The following is a 15,045-nucleotide window of genomic DNA, read 5'->3' as shown; positions in this document are numbered from 1 at the left end:
TCACACAGACGCCCCTTTCTCAGAACCAGGGTCTCTGCAGGGGCAGCAACACCTACCCACTACCTCAAGGTTAGAAAAGACCCACTTTCTTTCCATCACTTTTTTCAAAATAGCACTGTAGCTTAAAAAAAATTGCTTTTGTGAACTAAAGAACCTCCCAGCCACTGCAGGAGACCAGGGTTCAATCCAGGAAGATCCCCTGAAGGAGGAAACGGCAACCCACTCCAGGATTCTTGCCGGGAGAATCCCCCGGACAGAGGAGCCTGGAGGGCTACAGTCCACAGGGTGGCAAAGAATTGGACACGACTGAGCAACTAACACTTTCACTTGCAAACGAGTCAAATGCCTCGGAGGACCCATGTTCTCCTCTAGGGAGTTATGTTAGGATAGTAACAGCATGTGAAATGAACATTTACAAATGACCAAGTGATTTCAAAGACGCTAGATTATGCTCAGCTTGTGACACAGCCTAAAGAACTTGAAAACAAAAAAAACCCCCACGTGAGTATGGGAAACATGAGTTCATTGGAAAAAAAGATTTTATTTTACCGTAAAAATGCAAACTGGAATAAACACCATCTCTCCTAAGGTGGACGTCACAGCTATTTTTAAGTATTTCCGAGCTTCCCTTGGAGAAGCTGAGAATTATAAAATTTAACAAGTTTGCAGCCTTAAATCTGAAACGTTCCAAGTAAAAATAATTTAGCAAAATGGCTTCTTAAAAAAACCACACAGGCTAACCTTGACTAGAAACCAAAGCTAACTTTAAACCAACCTGCTTGTTTGTTTTATGCTGAATGACTTGAGTTTGTAAAAAGAGAATGTTCAGGACCCCTGTGTACCACTTGAGGCTTTTTCTTTTGTACGTTGGATGACTTGAATTCGTAGAAAGTGGAAGTTTGGGCCCCTTCTGTATGCCGTCTGCACCAGCCCACGCCCGAGGAGAATTTCGTTTCACAGCACGCAGCTTCCTTCCGGCGACTTTACCGCGTCAACAGCCACTTGCTTTTGGCATCCCACCCAAACTTCATTCCCGAGAGGTTAACCCTACAGAACAGGGGGAAAAACGAAACGAAAAACAGGAAAAACAAAAAGCGAACCAAAGCCCTCCAGCGAGAGGCTCCCTGTTCTTAATGCCCGGTGGGGCCGCGGCTGCCGGACTGGAAGCCGGTACGTCCCCGTCACTGCGGCCTGGCTCTGCTCCCGTGAGGTCAGGACACGGCGTCTCCTTGCGGGTGGCCCGATGCCGCGCCGCTGGTCTGGCTGCGCCCGGCGGGGTCTCCGATGCTCATGGCTCGCAGCCCCCTGAGCTTCTCCTGATCCAGGGAGGACCGGCGACATTAAAGCGACTGGATCAACAGTTTGATGGGAAACCGAAGCTCGTGATCACGAGCCCCACGCACTAGGGCCGCCGCCTGGAGGATGCTCTGGACGAAAAGCCTGGGGCCCTGCGCTCCTCGCCGGGACGCTCCCCGGGGGCGCGTGGCATGGCCGGTCTCCGGGAAGGCGGCCCCGGGGCGCGCGGCCTGCATTACCTATTCCAGGCGCTGCGGTGGCGGCCGGCGGAGCCCGAGCGCGGCCTGTCGTCGCCCCGCCGATGGCGGCTGCGCTTCCGGCTGGAGCTCGCCCTGCGGTCCCGCTCGCGGCCGCGGCTCTGGCTCTTCTCCCGCCGGCTGCGCCGCTCTCGACTGCGGCTGCGGGACTTGCGGGGGCGGCCGCGCTCCTCGGGGCTGGCACTGCGGCCTTGGCGCGAGCGCTTGCGGTGCGCCCGCCGCTCCCTGCGCGGCCTGCCGTCCTCCCGGCTGCCTGCCCGCCGCCGCGGCGCGCTGCGCTCCCGCTTGGGCCTGTGCTCGGCGTCGCCGCCGTCGTCCCGGCCCGCCCCGCCGCCGGTCCGGCCGCCGCCCCCGCTGGGCTCCCGGTTGCACTTGTCTTGCTCGGAGCGCGCGTCCTTCCGGGGCGCACTCGGCTCGCAGGCAGCGGGCGCGGCCTTGGGCTGCTGGGTGTTGTCCGGGATGCAGGCCAGCACGGCGGGGCACCTCTTCTCCGAGTGGCTGTCTTCCGGGCCTCGAGGGTCCTGCCCCTCCTTGCCCGGGGCCGCCTCCTCCTGGGCGGCGGCGGCAGCGGGGGCAGCGGCGGCGGCGACGCTCCCGTTCAGGTTCTGGGGGGCGGCCGGCCGCACCGCGGGCTCCCGGTCCCGGGGCGCGGCGCCGGCCGAGGCCGACACGGTGTGCAGGATGTCCAGCACCGGCCGCAGCAGGTCGGCGGGGGAGGCGGGGCCCGGCTCGGCAGCGGCGGGGCGCGGCTCGTCCGCCTTCTTGCTGAGCAGCAGGCTGAGCAGGCGCGCGCGCAGCTCGCGCTCCCGACGCTGCAGGCCCAGCGCGCGCTCCTTCTCCTCCTCCACGCGCCGCAGCTCGGCCTCCTGCAGCCGCCGCCGCTCCTCCAGCTGCTGCAGCCGCAGGCTCTCCTCCTTGTGCTCCTGCTCGTGCAGCTTGGCGGCCTGCGGGCAGAGGGGGACGGCGGGGCCTGAGCCGGGCTCTCCGCACAGGCCGGCGCTCCAAGGCCGGCCCGGCTGGAGCGCAGCCCGCTGGGTCCAACCACAACGGGAGTCCTGCGACCGGCAGCCAGGGGTAAGTCCGGCCAAGCTCCCGGGCACAACCTGGGGCGGGGCGCCTAGCGGGGGCCGGGGCCCTCCGGGTGGCACGCTCTGCAGCCATGATCGTCAGCCAGGAGCAAGCCCGGCAAACCTCCTGGGCACAGCCCTGGGTGGGGGGCGCCTCGAGGGCGGCCCGGGCCCTCCGGTGCACGCTCCCTGCCACACAGGCCCCAGATTACGGTGCGGACGGTTGACATCCCGCGTGGGTGTGGGAGGCGTGGAGACCTGGCCTGCTCGGGGTCTTCAACGTTCACCACGCAATAAGAACACGCGGCCACAGCTCTCGGCACGCACGCTGTTCTCCTTCCCGCAGACTGGTCACAACTGTAACCAGATGGCAGGTGAGGGTCGCCCCGCGCCTGCCTGGGCTCCACGCGTGCCACCCGCACAGGGCGGCTAGCTAGCTTCACGACAGTGGGGGCGGGAGCACAGCCCGGCTCCGAGGGCTGCCACGCGGACTGTGCCTCGTCTGGGGCCCGCCCCGTCCTCCCGGGCGGTCGGGGACGCCTGGCCTGAAGGACACTGGCGCCATGGGCGCAGCAGGACCACGAAGAGTCATGGAGCCAGGCGGCGGCCCTCCCATCGCTGGCGAGGCTGCGGCGCCGGGCCTTGGAAGCCTGGACGCGGGCCCACGGCGCTGCCATTTCTTTGGGGTACAGCCCAGGCCTGGGGCAACACGGAGCGCTGCAACCGCGGTCCGCCGCGACGAACACCATCCCCAGGCTAGAACCAGGCGCCAGCGAGGAGCAGCGTGTCCTTGAAGGCTGATCCTCCCTCCCTCCGGGCCTCCCTCCCTCCGGGCCCCGGCGTCCCAAGGGCCAATCCTCCCTAGACATCCAGGCATCCCTATAGGCGGGCAGGCCATGTGGGTGGGACATCCCCCAGGGTAGGGCATCCCTATAGGCTGGCAGGCCCCATGGGTGGAGCTTCCCAGAGGCGGAGCATAACAGCGGGCGGGTCATCCCTGTGGATGGGGCATCCCTATAGGCTGGCAGGCCCTGTGGGCAGGGGATGGCCCAGCGTAGGGCATCTCTATAGGCTGGCAGGGCCTCCCCGAGGGTAGGGCATCCCAAGGGCTGATCCGCCCTCTGTACCAGGCATTCCTGAGCATGGGCCACCCCGCCAAGGGTGGGGCGCCCATGTAAGTGGGGCATCCCTAGAGACTGGCAGTCCCTGCGGGGGCGTCACTCCTGTGGGCGGAGCTTCCCGAGGGCGGGGCGTCCCTATAGATTGGCAGCCCCTGAGGGCGGGGCTTCCCGAGGGCGGGGCACCCCTATAGGCTGGCAGCCCCGTGTGGGCGGGGCTTCCCGAGGGCGGGACGTCCCCCTGGGGGGCAGTACCTTGGCGCGGCTCAGCAGCTCGGCCACCAGCCTGATGGACTGCAGGTTGCGCTGCGCCAGCAGCAGCTTGCGCTCCTCCAGCCGGATCCTCTCCTGCAGCTTGCGCTGCTCCTCCGCCTGCATCTTCTCCAGCTTCTTCTGGCTGCGCCGCAGCTCGCGGTCGCGCTGCTTCTGCTCGCGCCTCCGCAGCTTCTCCTCGCGCTTCCGCTCGCGCTCCTGCTCCTCCAGCTCCTTCTGCTTCCTGCGCGGGCGGGCGGGACACGACGGCGCCGTGAGGGCCGCAGGGCCCGGGCCGGCGACCGCGGCACTTGGCTCCTTAGCGCTCTGTCCACAAAGACATCTCAGCCGCGGCCGAGGGCCCCAGGAGCGAGGGGCGCACAGGGCGAGGCTTTCCCCATGCTTCCAGGGAGAGCCTGGCTAAACTCGACCCCAGCCCAGACACCGGAACAAACAAGGCGGACGCGTGGGAAGCGGAGTTTTCACCAGATGCAGCTGCTCCTGCAGGGACCGCAGCAGACGACCCAGGACGGGCCGCAGCGGCACAGGGAGGAGGCCCTCCACCACGCGCGCCACACGGGCACCGCCCGAGCACTGGACAGGCCCGGCTCCCACTGCACGAGAGACCCCTGCCCTGGGCTTTCCCATCCCGAGCCCCCAGCCGCGGAGCTGGAGGGGAGCAGGAATGCACCCGGTGGCAGGAAGGTTCTAGAAGCACCCAGCTACTGGAAGCCCCCAGGAGAACACACTGCATGGCCTTTCACGGGGACTTGCAGAGAAGGCACACGCTCGGTGACACAAAGCCACCCCGGCTTGCTCTGGGGAGGGGGGCGTCCCCCAGCAGAGGGGCCCCACAGCACGCACCCCTGGGGAAAGCCCGTGAGGTCACCTGGGGACAGCGGCAGTTCCGCAAGCACCCGCACAGCGCCGGCCAGCTCAGACCCAACAGCACCCTTTCCTCACCCAGAAACCAGGACCCTGCATGACTGGGATTGATCCGGACCTCCAGGGCTGGGAAGACCAATGAGCGTGTCCTCACAGAACACTCGCACCCTTCAGACTTAACCTTCAAGCCAGGGGCAGGGCAGGCACAGCTGAGAGGCAAGGCCACCCTGGACAGCACGTGGCACAGGGACGCCAAGGCCAGGAAGGACACTCTGCAGAGGAGCCGGCATCACTCCCAGGGTGCCAGGCCCGCAGAGAAGCAGCGCTGGACGAGGAGGCCGGAGGACCCAAGCTCCAGCCGTGGGGGAGGCCGGGCCACGCAGGGAGGCGAGGCAGCTCGCGAGGACGCTGGCGTCCGGGAGGCCACACACCAGACGGTCTCCCGCAGCAGGGGTCGGTGAGGGGCTGCCGCTCAGACTGCTGGTCAGCGGCCCTGAGTGCCCAGAGCCCTCACCTGTCCAGCTAAGGGCCCATGACCAGGAACAGGACTGCTGCAGGACACGCTGTACCTCACTAGCAGCAAAGGACCCACTCGCTCGGCCCTGACGAAGGACAGACGCCCAGGCTCCTGGGCCGGCCCGCAGGCTAACAGTGAGGCCAACTGCGCTTGGACACAGCCCTGCACACCCGAGGGCCTCCCGGGCACCCACGGGCCCATGTTTCATGCCAGGCCAGCCCTGCCAGCCGCTTCAGCCCCGTCAGAGGTACCGCCCCGCCGACTGTGAGTGTCCCCACCACGACACGACACCCCTTGCTGCCTGAGCTCAAAGGCCACCCTCAGGGCGGCTTTCCCCACATTAATGTGCAGGTGGAGAAAAGCGCCTGCCCCGAGACCATGGAAAGGCCATGGGGTAACCCCTGTGACGCCCAGCTCGGGGAGTGCGCACAAGGTCGACCGCGGAAGAGCGAGGACGGGGCCTGCCTGGGACCAGGACCCGTGGTCCGCATGCCACCAGCACTCCCCGGTTCAGCCTGTGGTGGGCATGGCGACCCCGCGGCCTCGTCCAGGGTGAGATCCAAGCTGCTCCCCCCTTGTGGCCGCCACCTGAGGCCTGCCATGCAGCCAGGACACCCCGCCCTCTCTGGGCACCTGTCCTCTCTGCAGCCACGGCCTCACTCCGGGGCTCCCGACCCCCTACCCGTGTCCACACCCTCGCCAGCTGCCTGCACACAGGCCAGCACCATCTCCAGCACCTGCCGCTCTGGAAATTCTGGGGCAGACAGGGGAAGTGCTGACCCCAGAGAAAGGCCCGAATCTGTGTTAGTGAGCATCGGAACCAAACAGGAACCACGCAGGAGCCCCAAGGCCGGGGCGACACCCAAGTCAGGTCAGCCCAGACCCACACACAGGCTGGTGAGGCGAGAACGCCGGAGCACACACGCCTGAGACTCAGCACTCTGCAAAACACACACAAGAAACCCTGCCCGCCGTGCACACGGACAAGTGCGGGAGAAACGCCCAAGCACAGGGGTCACGGTGGAGTACCAGGAACTGCTGCTCCTTTCCCAGAAGCCAGCTTGGCACACTGGCCAGCTTGCCTGCAGGGCTCACAGCACGCCACGCACAGTCCCTTCAGTCCCGTCCCACTCTGCGGCACCACGGACGCAGCCCGCCAGGCTCCCCGGTCCATGGGATTCTCCAGGCCAGCACACTGCAGCGGGGTGCCTTTCCCTTCTCCAGGGGATCTCCCCGACCCGGGACTGAACCCGCACTCTCTCTTACTGAACTGGCAGGCAGGCGGGCTCTTTCCCTCTAGCGCCAGAACGTCAAAGCAAGAAACAGAGGTCCTGAGCCAAGATGCCTGACTCTCAGTGACTTCACAGGGCTCCTAAACGGCTCTTGCTGGGAAAAGCCAATACCCTCACTTCCCTACTTCACTTTAAGGCAGCTTCAGCCTGAATGCAAAACACCTGTAAGTTGGGCAAAAATTCCGTGCCTGCGTCAGCAGGGTGGTGCACGGCGCCCCGGGAGGCTCAGCGAGAAGGGAGGCTCAGCGAGAAGGCCGGGTGGGAAGCCGGCGGTGCCCTGGGGGTAGGCCGCAGGCCCCGCAGTCCTGCTGCGTCTCCAAGGGGACAGATGCATGCACCCAGGCCCGCAGAGCCCGGCCCCGCAGCACGCACCTCTCCTCAGCTCTCTGGCGCTCCTCCGCCTCCTTCTCCCGCCGTTTCTGCTCCTCCCGCTGCTGCTCCAGCTCCTGAAGCTTCTGTCTCTCGAGCTGCCGCTTCTTGATGGAGGCGTCACTCAGGTGTTTGGTAGAATCGAAAGAGACCTTCAGAGGCAGGACGGGGCAGGGTTAGGAGGCGCACGCACCGTCCTGAGCATGCAGACAGCCCCGCGCTCACCGGACGCCCTGCCTCAGACTCACTGTAGAGAGCGGGGACCCCCCAATGCCCTTAACCGGGGGGACCTCGGGACTGGGGGGCAGGGCTCAAAATCAGCGCTTGGGACCCCACCCCTTCCAGGACGGCCCCTTCTGCCGGAAACACCAGCGCCCCCGGAGGCCAGCCCTGCATGCGAGAGCTTGACCCCTTCCCCCTCCTGCGGTGGGCGCCCCCCACCCTCTGCAGCCAGCTGCCTTCACCACCCAGCACCCGGGCACAGCTCGCGCCCCGAGGGCCCCGGCTCCTCCGCCAGCCTGACGTGGGGAGCCAGCACGAGCCAGAGTCCGCGGCGATGATGGACAGCGCCCTCATTTCAAGGGCGGCTGCGAGCGCGTCCCACTTCTCCCCACGTTTCCTGAGACACAGAGTGCGATCACCGCGTGCGGGCCCCAGGCAGCCCTCCCCATGTCGGAGGCCCTTCGGGGCGCAGCCCGCCGCCCCGCCTCCCCCCGACCCCCCGCACCTTGATGTTGCAGGCCACGGCCTTGCCGTCCTCGCCCTTGAACATGAGCTTCATGCCGCGCAGCGCGCTCATGGCCTGGATGAAGCCGGCATACTCGCGGTACTGCACGTAGGCCTCGAAGTTGAGGTGGCCGCCGAAGCTGAAGGTGTGGAAGTTGCGGCCCGTCATCTCCTCGCGGTAGGGATCCAGCATGGGGATGTCCACGTTGCGGATCTCGCCGAAGCGCTCAAACACGCGCACCAGCACCTCCTCGCTCGGCTTCTCCGAGCCCGACTCCTTCAGCGAGAACCACTTGCACGGCAGCCCCTCCAGGTGGATGGTGTCCGGCCGCTCGCCCGGCAGCGTCTCGTTCATGTCCTTGGCGTCGCGGAAGAAGGAGTCCCAGTCGTGGCGCGTGGGGAAGTCGACCTTGAACTCCGCGGCGCGCACCTTGAGGATGTCGGAGAAGCCGCTCAGCTTGATGGTCTTGCCGTCCAGGCAGGCCAGGAAGGCCTTGACGAGGCTCTTGTTCTCCACCTCGCCCTCGAAGCGGATGAAGTCCATGGTGCTCTTGGAGATGCGCAGCGCGGAGAACTGGTGGTGCTGCACCATGCCCTTCAGCCGCTCCATCACCTCCCAGTTGGAGATGGACTTGCCCGGCTGCTTCAGCTGCGGCAGCGCCACGCTGATGGTCATCTTCGTGATGGGCTTCAGGTACAGGCCGTGCAGCGGGCACAGCTCCACCGCCTCAGACGTGTCGTGCACGATGGTGGCCGCAGCCATAGCCGGGACCTTGGGCCTGAAACACAGGACGCGCACGCCGCGCGTTCAGGGCCGGCCCGCTGTCCCGCCCCCAGGCTGGCCAGCACGCGGGCCCGGGGCAGGGAGGCCTGTCTGCCCTCTACGTGCCCAACACACTAGTCTCTACGTCAGGGAAGGCCCCTCAGCCCCTCAGGGTTAGTCGCTCAGTCGTGTCAGACTCTCTGTGATCCCGTGGACGGTAGCCCGCCAGGCTCCTCTGCTCCTGAAATTCTCCAGGCAAGAATACTGGAGTGGGTTGCCCTTCCCTTCTCCAGGAGGGAGTCTTTCCCACCCAGGGATCGAACCTGGGTGTCCTGCATTGCAGGCAGATGCTTTACTGTCTGAACCACCAGGGATCCCCCAGCCCCTGACATGTGGGCCCTTTTAATCAGATTACACAAATGCAGGGGGAAAAAAATTGGGATCGCAAAACTTTTAGGAACACTTGCCTGCCCCAAGCCTCCATGGGCACTGAGCTGCCCCCAATACTCAGAGGCAGCTCCACCAGGGCTGGACTGGCGGGAGCCCAGATGGGCAGGGTCCCTGCCCTCGGGATGTGGGGGACAGGCCACCTCCATGGAGGCTGCAGATGCCTCACTGGAGAAGGGACGACCCACACAAGCACCTGGGAAGGTCTGTGCAGGAGGAAGCCCACGGAAACAGGAAGGAACTTTCAGGCTGAGAGAATGGTTGAGGACCGTTGACTTCAGTATCTCTACCACAGGCAGAAGCACTTTCTCTGTGTCCAGATAAAACCATCAAAGCCGCGGGGGCCTCTGGGAAGCCGCGGACGGGGAGCTGACTGTGCTCTCCTCCCCCTCAACCAGCTTCTCCCTACCGGTCGGACAGGTGCCTACTTCCGCAAAACAGGGCCAGACCTGACCCACGGACACCAAACAGTAATGGAGGGGGCCTTGGGCTGTGTACCCGCGCACCAGATGGCTCTGAGAGCTTCCGACCAGGCCCGGGTTCAATCCCTGGGGCGGGAAGATCCCCTGGAGGAGGGCATGGCAGCCCACTGCAGTCTTCTTGCCTGGAGAAAGCCACGGACAGAGGAGCCTGGGGGGCTGCAGCCCACGGGGTCACAGAGAGCCACGACTGAGCAGCTCAGCACACACAGACACCCAGACCCGGGAGAAGCTGCAGGGACGGGGGCGGAGGGGTCCCAGCTGGAGGGAAGAGCCACCTGGCCCAGGTCTGGGGCACGAGTGAGGGGGCTCAGCCTGGGCTGAGAGTGGCGACAGCCCCCCTCCACCCGCAGAAAACCTCCAGACCTCAGAGAGAACTCGAGTCAGAGACTCCGGAAGCCCACTGCCTACTAGGCACCCTGGGGATTCCCATCTTCCCTGGTCGCCCAGCTGCCCCTGCACCCTGCGGACGACCCCCAGCCCCTTCGCTGCACCCCTGTCAACACAGCCCTGGCAGCCCCTCCCGATCCCCATCGCCTCCACCCCTCCAAATGCTCACCCCACTGACCCAACTCCCGCCTTCTCTCTCCCCAGCGGCCCCCTGTGGCCCCGGTAACCCCCTCCAACCTCCAGTAACCCCTAACTTCACTCCCCACCCCGGTACAGCCTGCTTACCTCTGACCCTGGGAGACCCCGATTCGCCTGCAAGGGACCCTGTCCACCCCCCGCCCCAACCCCGCAGCTCCCTGCAGACCTCCCCTCCTCTGCTCAGTTGCCTGTCCCCTCTCCCAAATCCTCTCCCAGAAGACCCCCCACTCTCAGCACCCCGGGGGAAACCCCCGCAGCCCCCGGTTGTGCGTCACCCCAAGCCCCTCAAAGGCTTTCGACCCCCAAAGCCCACACCCCCAAGTCCCCAGACCCCTGCTCCCAAGTCTGCAGGTCCAGGACACCCATGCCCCAGCCGTCCCGGGAGACCCCCGCATCCCCCAGCCCCCGGTCATCCCCAAGCCCCTCAAAGGCTCTCGACCCCCGAAGCCCCTGCCCCCAAGTCTGCAGTCCCTCGAGACCCCCTGCCCCGGTCGCCCCTGGAGACCGCTGCAGACCCCGGCCCGCGGCACTCCGTCACCCCCAGGCCCCTCAAAGGCTTTCGACCCCCGAAGCCCACACCCCCAAGTCCCCAGACCCCTGCTCCCAAGCCCGCAGGCCCACGAGACCCCGGCCCCGGCCGCCCCGAGACCCCCGCCGCAGCCCCCGGTCCCCGGTTCTGTCACCCCCAGACCCCCCGCCCCCAGGCCCCTCGAAGGCTCTCGACCCCCGAATTCCGCAGGCCCAGGAGACCCGCGCCCCGAGAGACCGCCGCAGCCCCCGGCCCCCGGTTCTCCGTCACCCCCAGAGCCCCCGCCCCCAGGCCCCTCGAAGGCTCTCGGCCCCCGAAGCCCGCAGGCCCAGGAGACCCGCGCCCCGGCCGCCCGCCCCGCGAGGCCGCCCTCCCCGGCCCCCCGACACCCCGGGGTCCCCCGCGCCCGGCGGGCGGCGCCCCGTCCACGTACCAGGCCGCCGCCGCCCTGGCCCCAGCGCTCCCGCGGGCCCCCGACGACGCCGGCAGGCCCGGCCTCCCCGCCCGGCGCCGCCGCCGCCGCCGCCGTCCGCCGGAGGCGCCCCCGACGCGACCCGCTGCCGCCTCCTCTGCCGCCGCCGCCGCCGCCCGCCCCTGTGACGCATTTCCGCTTCCGCCGCTCGGGCCCGCGGAAGCAGGCCGCGCGGCGGGTCCGGGTTTCTCCTCCTGGCCATGGCCCCGCCCCCCAAGAGGCGGGACTTCCGGGGCGGCGGTGGGAGGGGCCGGCCGGCCCGGGCTTTGCGGTGCGCGTGCGCGAGCCCGCCGCGCCCTTCCCCCACCCCGCCCCGCCCCGCCCCGCCCCCAACCCTGCTCCCTGTTTTCAGGTCCAGGCAGAGGCCTCACCTGGGGCCCCAGGGTGAAGACACCAGACTCGGGACTCAGGCCGGCTGTGTGGGGCACACTGCTGTTATAGTCATGCGTCGCACATGAGATATAATATCATTATGAACTATGACAAGTGTATATTTATTAATTACTGATTTTACTCCGTATGAGTATGGATTGCTTGTATGACATTGTTATATCATGCTATAATGTAGCATGCATATAATGTAACGGGCTTCCCTGGTGGATCCATTGATAAAGAGTCCGGCTGCAATGCGAGACACCTGGGTTCAGTCCCTGGGTTGGGAAGATCCCTTGGAGAAGGGCATGAATACCCACTCCAGTATTCTGGCCTGGAGAATCCCGTGGACTATAGGCATCGCAAAGAGTCAGACACAACTGAGCGACTTTCACCTCCCGTAATGTAACTACACTCACTTAAGTAATATAGTGTTAGTATAAATATCTAGTATTTTACCATTGAAACTTTTTACATTTTAACATTGATGTTCCATGCTTACTTTTAAGGATGTCTGAAAGTAACAGAAATTGCATAATTATTATTTTATATTTTTGATATGCATCTGTGAATTTTATTATTTTAAATTGCTTAATATATAAAATGTAAATATTAATATATAATATGCTCTCTGTGTTATATATCTGTGTTCTCAGTCGCTCAGTTGTGTCTGACTCTTTGCGAGCCCATAGACTGTAGCCTGCCAAGCTCTTCTGTCCGTGGGATTCTTCAGGCAAGAGTACTGCAGTGGGTTGCCATTCTCTTCGCTAGGAGATCCTGTTGACCCAGGGGTGAAACCTGTGTGTCTTGCGTCCCCTTCATTGGCAGGTGGGTTCTTTACCACTATGCCACCCACGTTATACATAATCCATTTCAAAAATAGTGAGCTTTTGTATAACTTTACCTGGAATATATATCTTATGCATAATAATACAGTTAGGTCTGCTGCTGCTGCTGCTGCTGAGTCGCTTCACTCGTGTCCGACTCTGTGTGACCCCAGAGACGGCAGCCCACAAGGCTCCCCCGTCCCTGGGATTCTCCAGGCAAGAACAGTGGCGTGGGTTGCCATTTCCTTCTCCAGTGCATGAAAGTGAAAAGTGAAAGTGAAGTCGCTCAGTCGTGTCCGACTCTTAGCAACCCAATGGATTGCAGCCCATCAGGTTCCTCCGTCCATGGGATTTTCCAGGCAAAAGAGTACTGGAGTGGGGTGCCACTGCCTTCTCCGTACATTTAGGTCATTTTATGGTATAAATAAAATGGCTTCCCTCATAACTCAGTTGGTAAAGAATCTGCCTGCAATGCAGGAGACCTGGGTTCAATTCCTGGGTTGGAAAGATCCCCTGGAGAAGGAAATGGCAACCCACTGCTCAGTCGTGTCCGGCTGTTTGTGGCCCTTTGGACTGTAGCCCCCACCAGGCTCCTCTGTTCGTGAGATTTTTCAGGCAAAAATGTATCCCTGGGGACCTGTTAAATTTGGAAACTGCCAAGTACCAAGCAAAGTGAATTAAGACATGAGATACTCACTTTTCTTGGGGACGAGCAAGACTCAGAGACAATTGCAAGAATCTGGGAAATATTCAAAGAAAGTCCTTTTACATTTTTCAGCAAAATATCCCTCCACGGAATGTTCCCCAGAAACACAGAAACAAAGTTCCCAGGGACCTTAATCCTCTTGACGAGTGATAAATACCAGGTATGTAAATTTCACTCTCATTGAGCATGATGGAAAATGGGAGTAGGATGCACGGTCACTTCCAGGGTGAGATTGCAAAGCTGAAGGAATTCTACAATTGAAATTAAAGTCCGTCATCCGTAGAGTCCAGCTAACGAAATGGGAAGTTATTCCGGGTGGGCCTGCCCTAATCAGGTGTCGGGATCCAAACCATTTAAAACGGCAGAAACACAGCCTGGTTGCCTCTGAGGAAGCCAATTGCCTGGTGGGAAAAGAGAAGCCGTTTGGCAGGAATTGGCATGTGGCTTCTGAGTGGTGAAGGTATGGATGCTGTCAGTCTAATGAAATGAGAAGAGTATTCTAGGTGGGCCTGACCTTGGAAGAAAAGTTATGACAAACCTAGACAGCATATTAAAAAGCAAAGACATCACTTTACCGACAAAGGTCTGTATTCAAAGCTATAGTCACGTATGGATGTGAGGGTTGAACCATAAAGAAGGTTGAACACTGAAGAATTGATGCTTTTGAACTATCTTGAGTGTCCCTTGGACAGCAAGGAGATCAAACCAATCCATCTTAAAGGAAATCAACCCTGAATATTCATTGGGAGGAACGAAGCTGAAGCTCCAATACTCTGGACACCTGATGTGAAGAGCCAAATCATTGGAAAAGACCCTGATGCTGGGAAAGATTGGAAGAGAATGGGGCAACAGAGGATGCGATGGTTGGATGGCATCACCGACTCCATGGACATGAGTTTGAGCAGGCTTCAGGAGATGGTGAAGGGCAGGGAAGCCTGGCGTGCTGCAGTTCACGGGGTCGCAGAGAGTTGGGCATGATTTGGCAACCGAACAGCAACTGACCACAGCAAAGCGTGCCTCTCTACGCCATGCAGACAATGATGTGCGTTCTGTGCTTAAATCTTATCACTCTGTTCATTTCCGAGGGCTGCTGTGAGCTGTGACCCCAGAGAGAACAGAAATGTATACTCTCACTGTTCTGGAGACCAGAAAGTCTGAAACCAACCAAGGCGTGGGTGCATTTCGGTTCCTTCCGAGTGCTCCCAGGAAGGATCTGCTCCGGGTCTGTCGGCAGGCTTTCTGTGGTTTGCTCACAGTCTGCAGTGTCCCTTTGAAATGGAGCAACAACCTATGGTCCTTGTCTCCCACGCCCTCCGCCTGCGTTCTGTCTGTAAAAAAATAAAATAAGCTTTAGCTGAAGCAGAAGTTTAATCAGAGAAGTAAGAACATGGCAGAACCACACAAAATCAGTCAAGCGAGACTAAATTATGACAGTTGACTCATTAAGCACAGTCAAGTACCTTCAGTTCCTCCCGAAGGGCTGTAGTGAAGTCAGAAACGGCAACCCACTCCAGTATTCTGGCCTGGAAAAATCCCATGGACAGAGGAGCCTGGTGGGCTACGGTCCACGGGGATCGCAAAGAGTCGGACATGACTTAACGACGGAGCACGCATTCAAGAGCTATAGAGGTTCTGAGCCACCTCCTGTGAGCTGCCTTGTAGATACTGACACCGCCTACCAGGGGGAGAAGTTAACAACGTCATGGCCAGGCTGTAGGCATGACATAGGCTGTCCCAGATCTGAGAACTGGCCTCAAGGAATGGGAACAAACTGACCGTGCAACTGAAGATTGATTGTACCTAAAACAACCAAGATGGTGCTGGTCAGACCACTGGTGACCGATGTGAGGATGACTGTCAGAGCTGACTGTGCTCTTTCTACGCGCAGCCCCCCTCCAACGTCCGTCTACCTAGGTATCCATCTGTTCATCGATCCATCCATCTACCCATCTGTCCAAACATCCGGGGACTTATCCACCCACTCATCCAGCAGTCCATCCTTCCACCTCTCCATCCATCCATCCATCCATCCATCCATCCATCCATCCACTTATCCAACAGTGCATCCCTTCATCCCTCCATC

At 62.0% G+C, this 15,045-nt stretch overlaps 1 protein-coding gene across 1 annotated transcript; it reads right to left on the bottom strand.

Moving 5' to 3' along the window:
- Positions 1-521: 521 nt before the first annotated feature.
- AKAP17A (A-kinase anchoring protein 17A) lies at positions 522-11,202 on the bottom strand. Its single transcript, XM_018044444.1, has 5 exons — positions 11,019-11,202; positions 7,781-8,558; positions 7,057-7,205; positions 3,994-4,234; positions 522-2,497 (listed from the first exon to the last, which is right to left on the bottom strand). The coding sequence occupies exons 2-5, from the start codon at positions 8,540-8,542 to the stop codon at positions 1,532-1,534; spliced, it is 2,118 nt and encodes a 705-aa protein (XP_017899933.1). The 5' UTR covers positions 8,543-8,558; positions 11,019-11,202; the 3' UTR covers positions 522-1,531.
- Positions 11,203-15,045: the final 3,843 nt, after the last annotated feature.

The sequence above is a fragment of the Capra hircus genome, unplaced genomic scaffold (assembly GCF_001704415.2).
Source record: "Capra hircus breed San Clemente unplaced genomic scaffold, ASM170441v1, whole genome shotgun sequence".
In the NCBI taxonomy this organism is placed as follows: Eukaryota; Metazoa; Chordata; class Mammalia; order Artiodactyla; family Bovidae; genus Capra; species Capra hircus.
This window is presented reverse-complemented; position numbering and strand designations above follow the sequence as displayed.

What these genes read in the sequence shown, in the direction of transcription:
- AKAP17A (XM_018044444.1), bottom strand. Translation starts at nt 8,542, where the DNA reads ATGGCTGCGGCCACCATCGTGCACGACACGTCTGAGGCGGTGGAGCTG. An exon ending in CCGTGGCCTGCAACATCAAG is followed by an intron (nt 7,206 to 7,780) that starts GTGCGGGGGGTC and finishes CTGCCTCTGAAG; the next exon opens with GTCTCTTTCGATTCTACCAA. An exon ending in AGCTGCTGAGCCGCGCCAAG is followed by an intron (nt 2,498 to 3,993) that starts GTACTGCCCCCC and finishes CTCTGCCCGCAG; the next exon opens with GCCGCCAAGCTGCACGAGCA.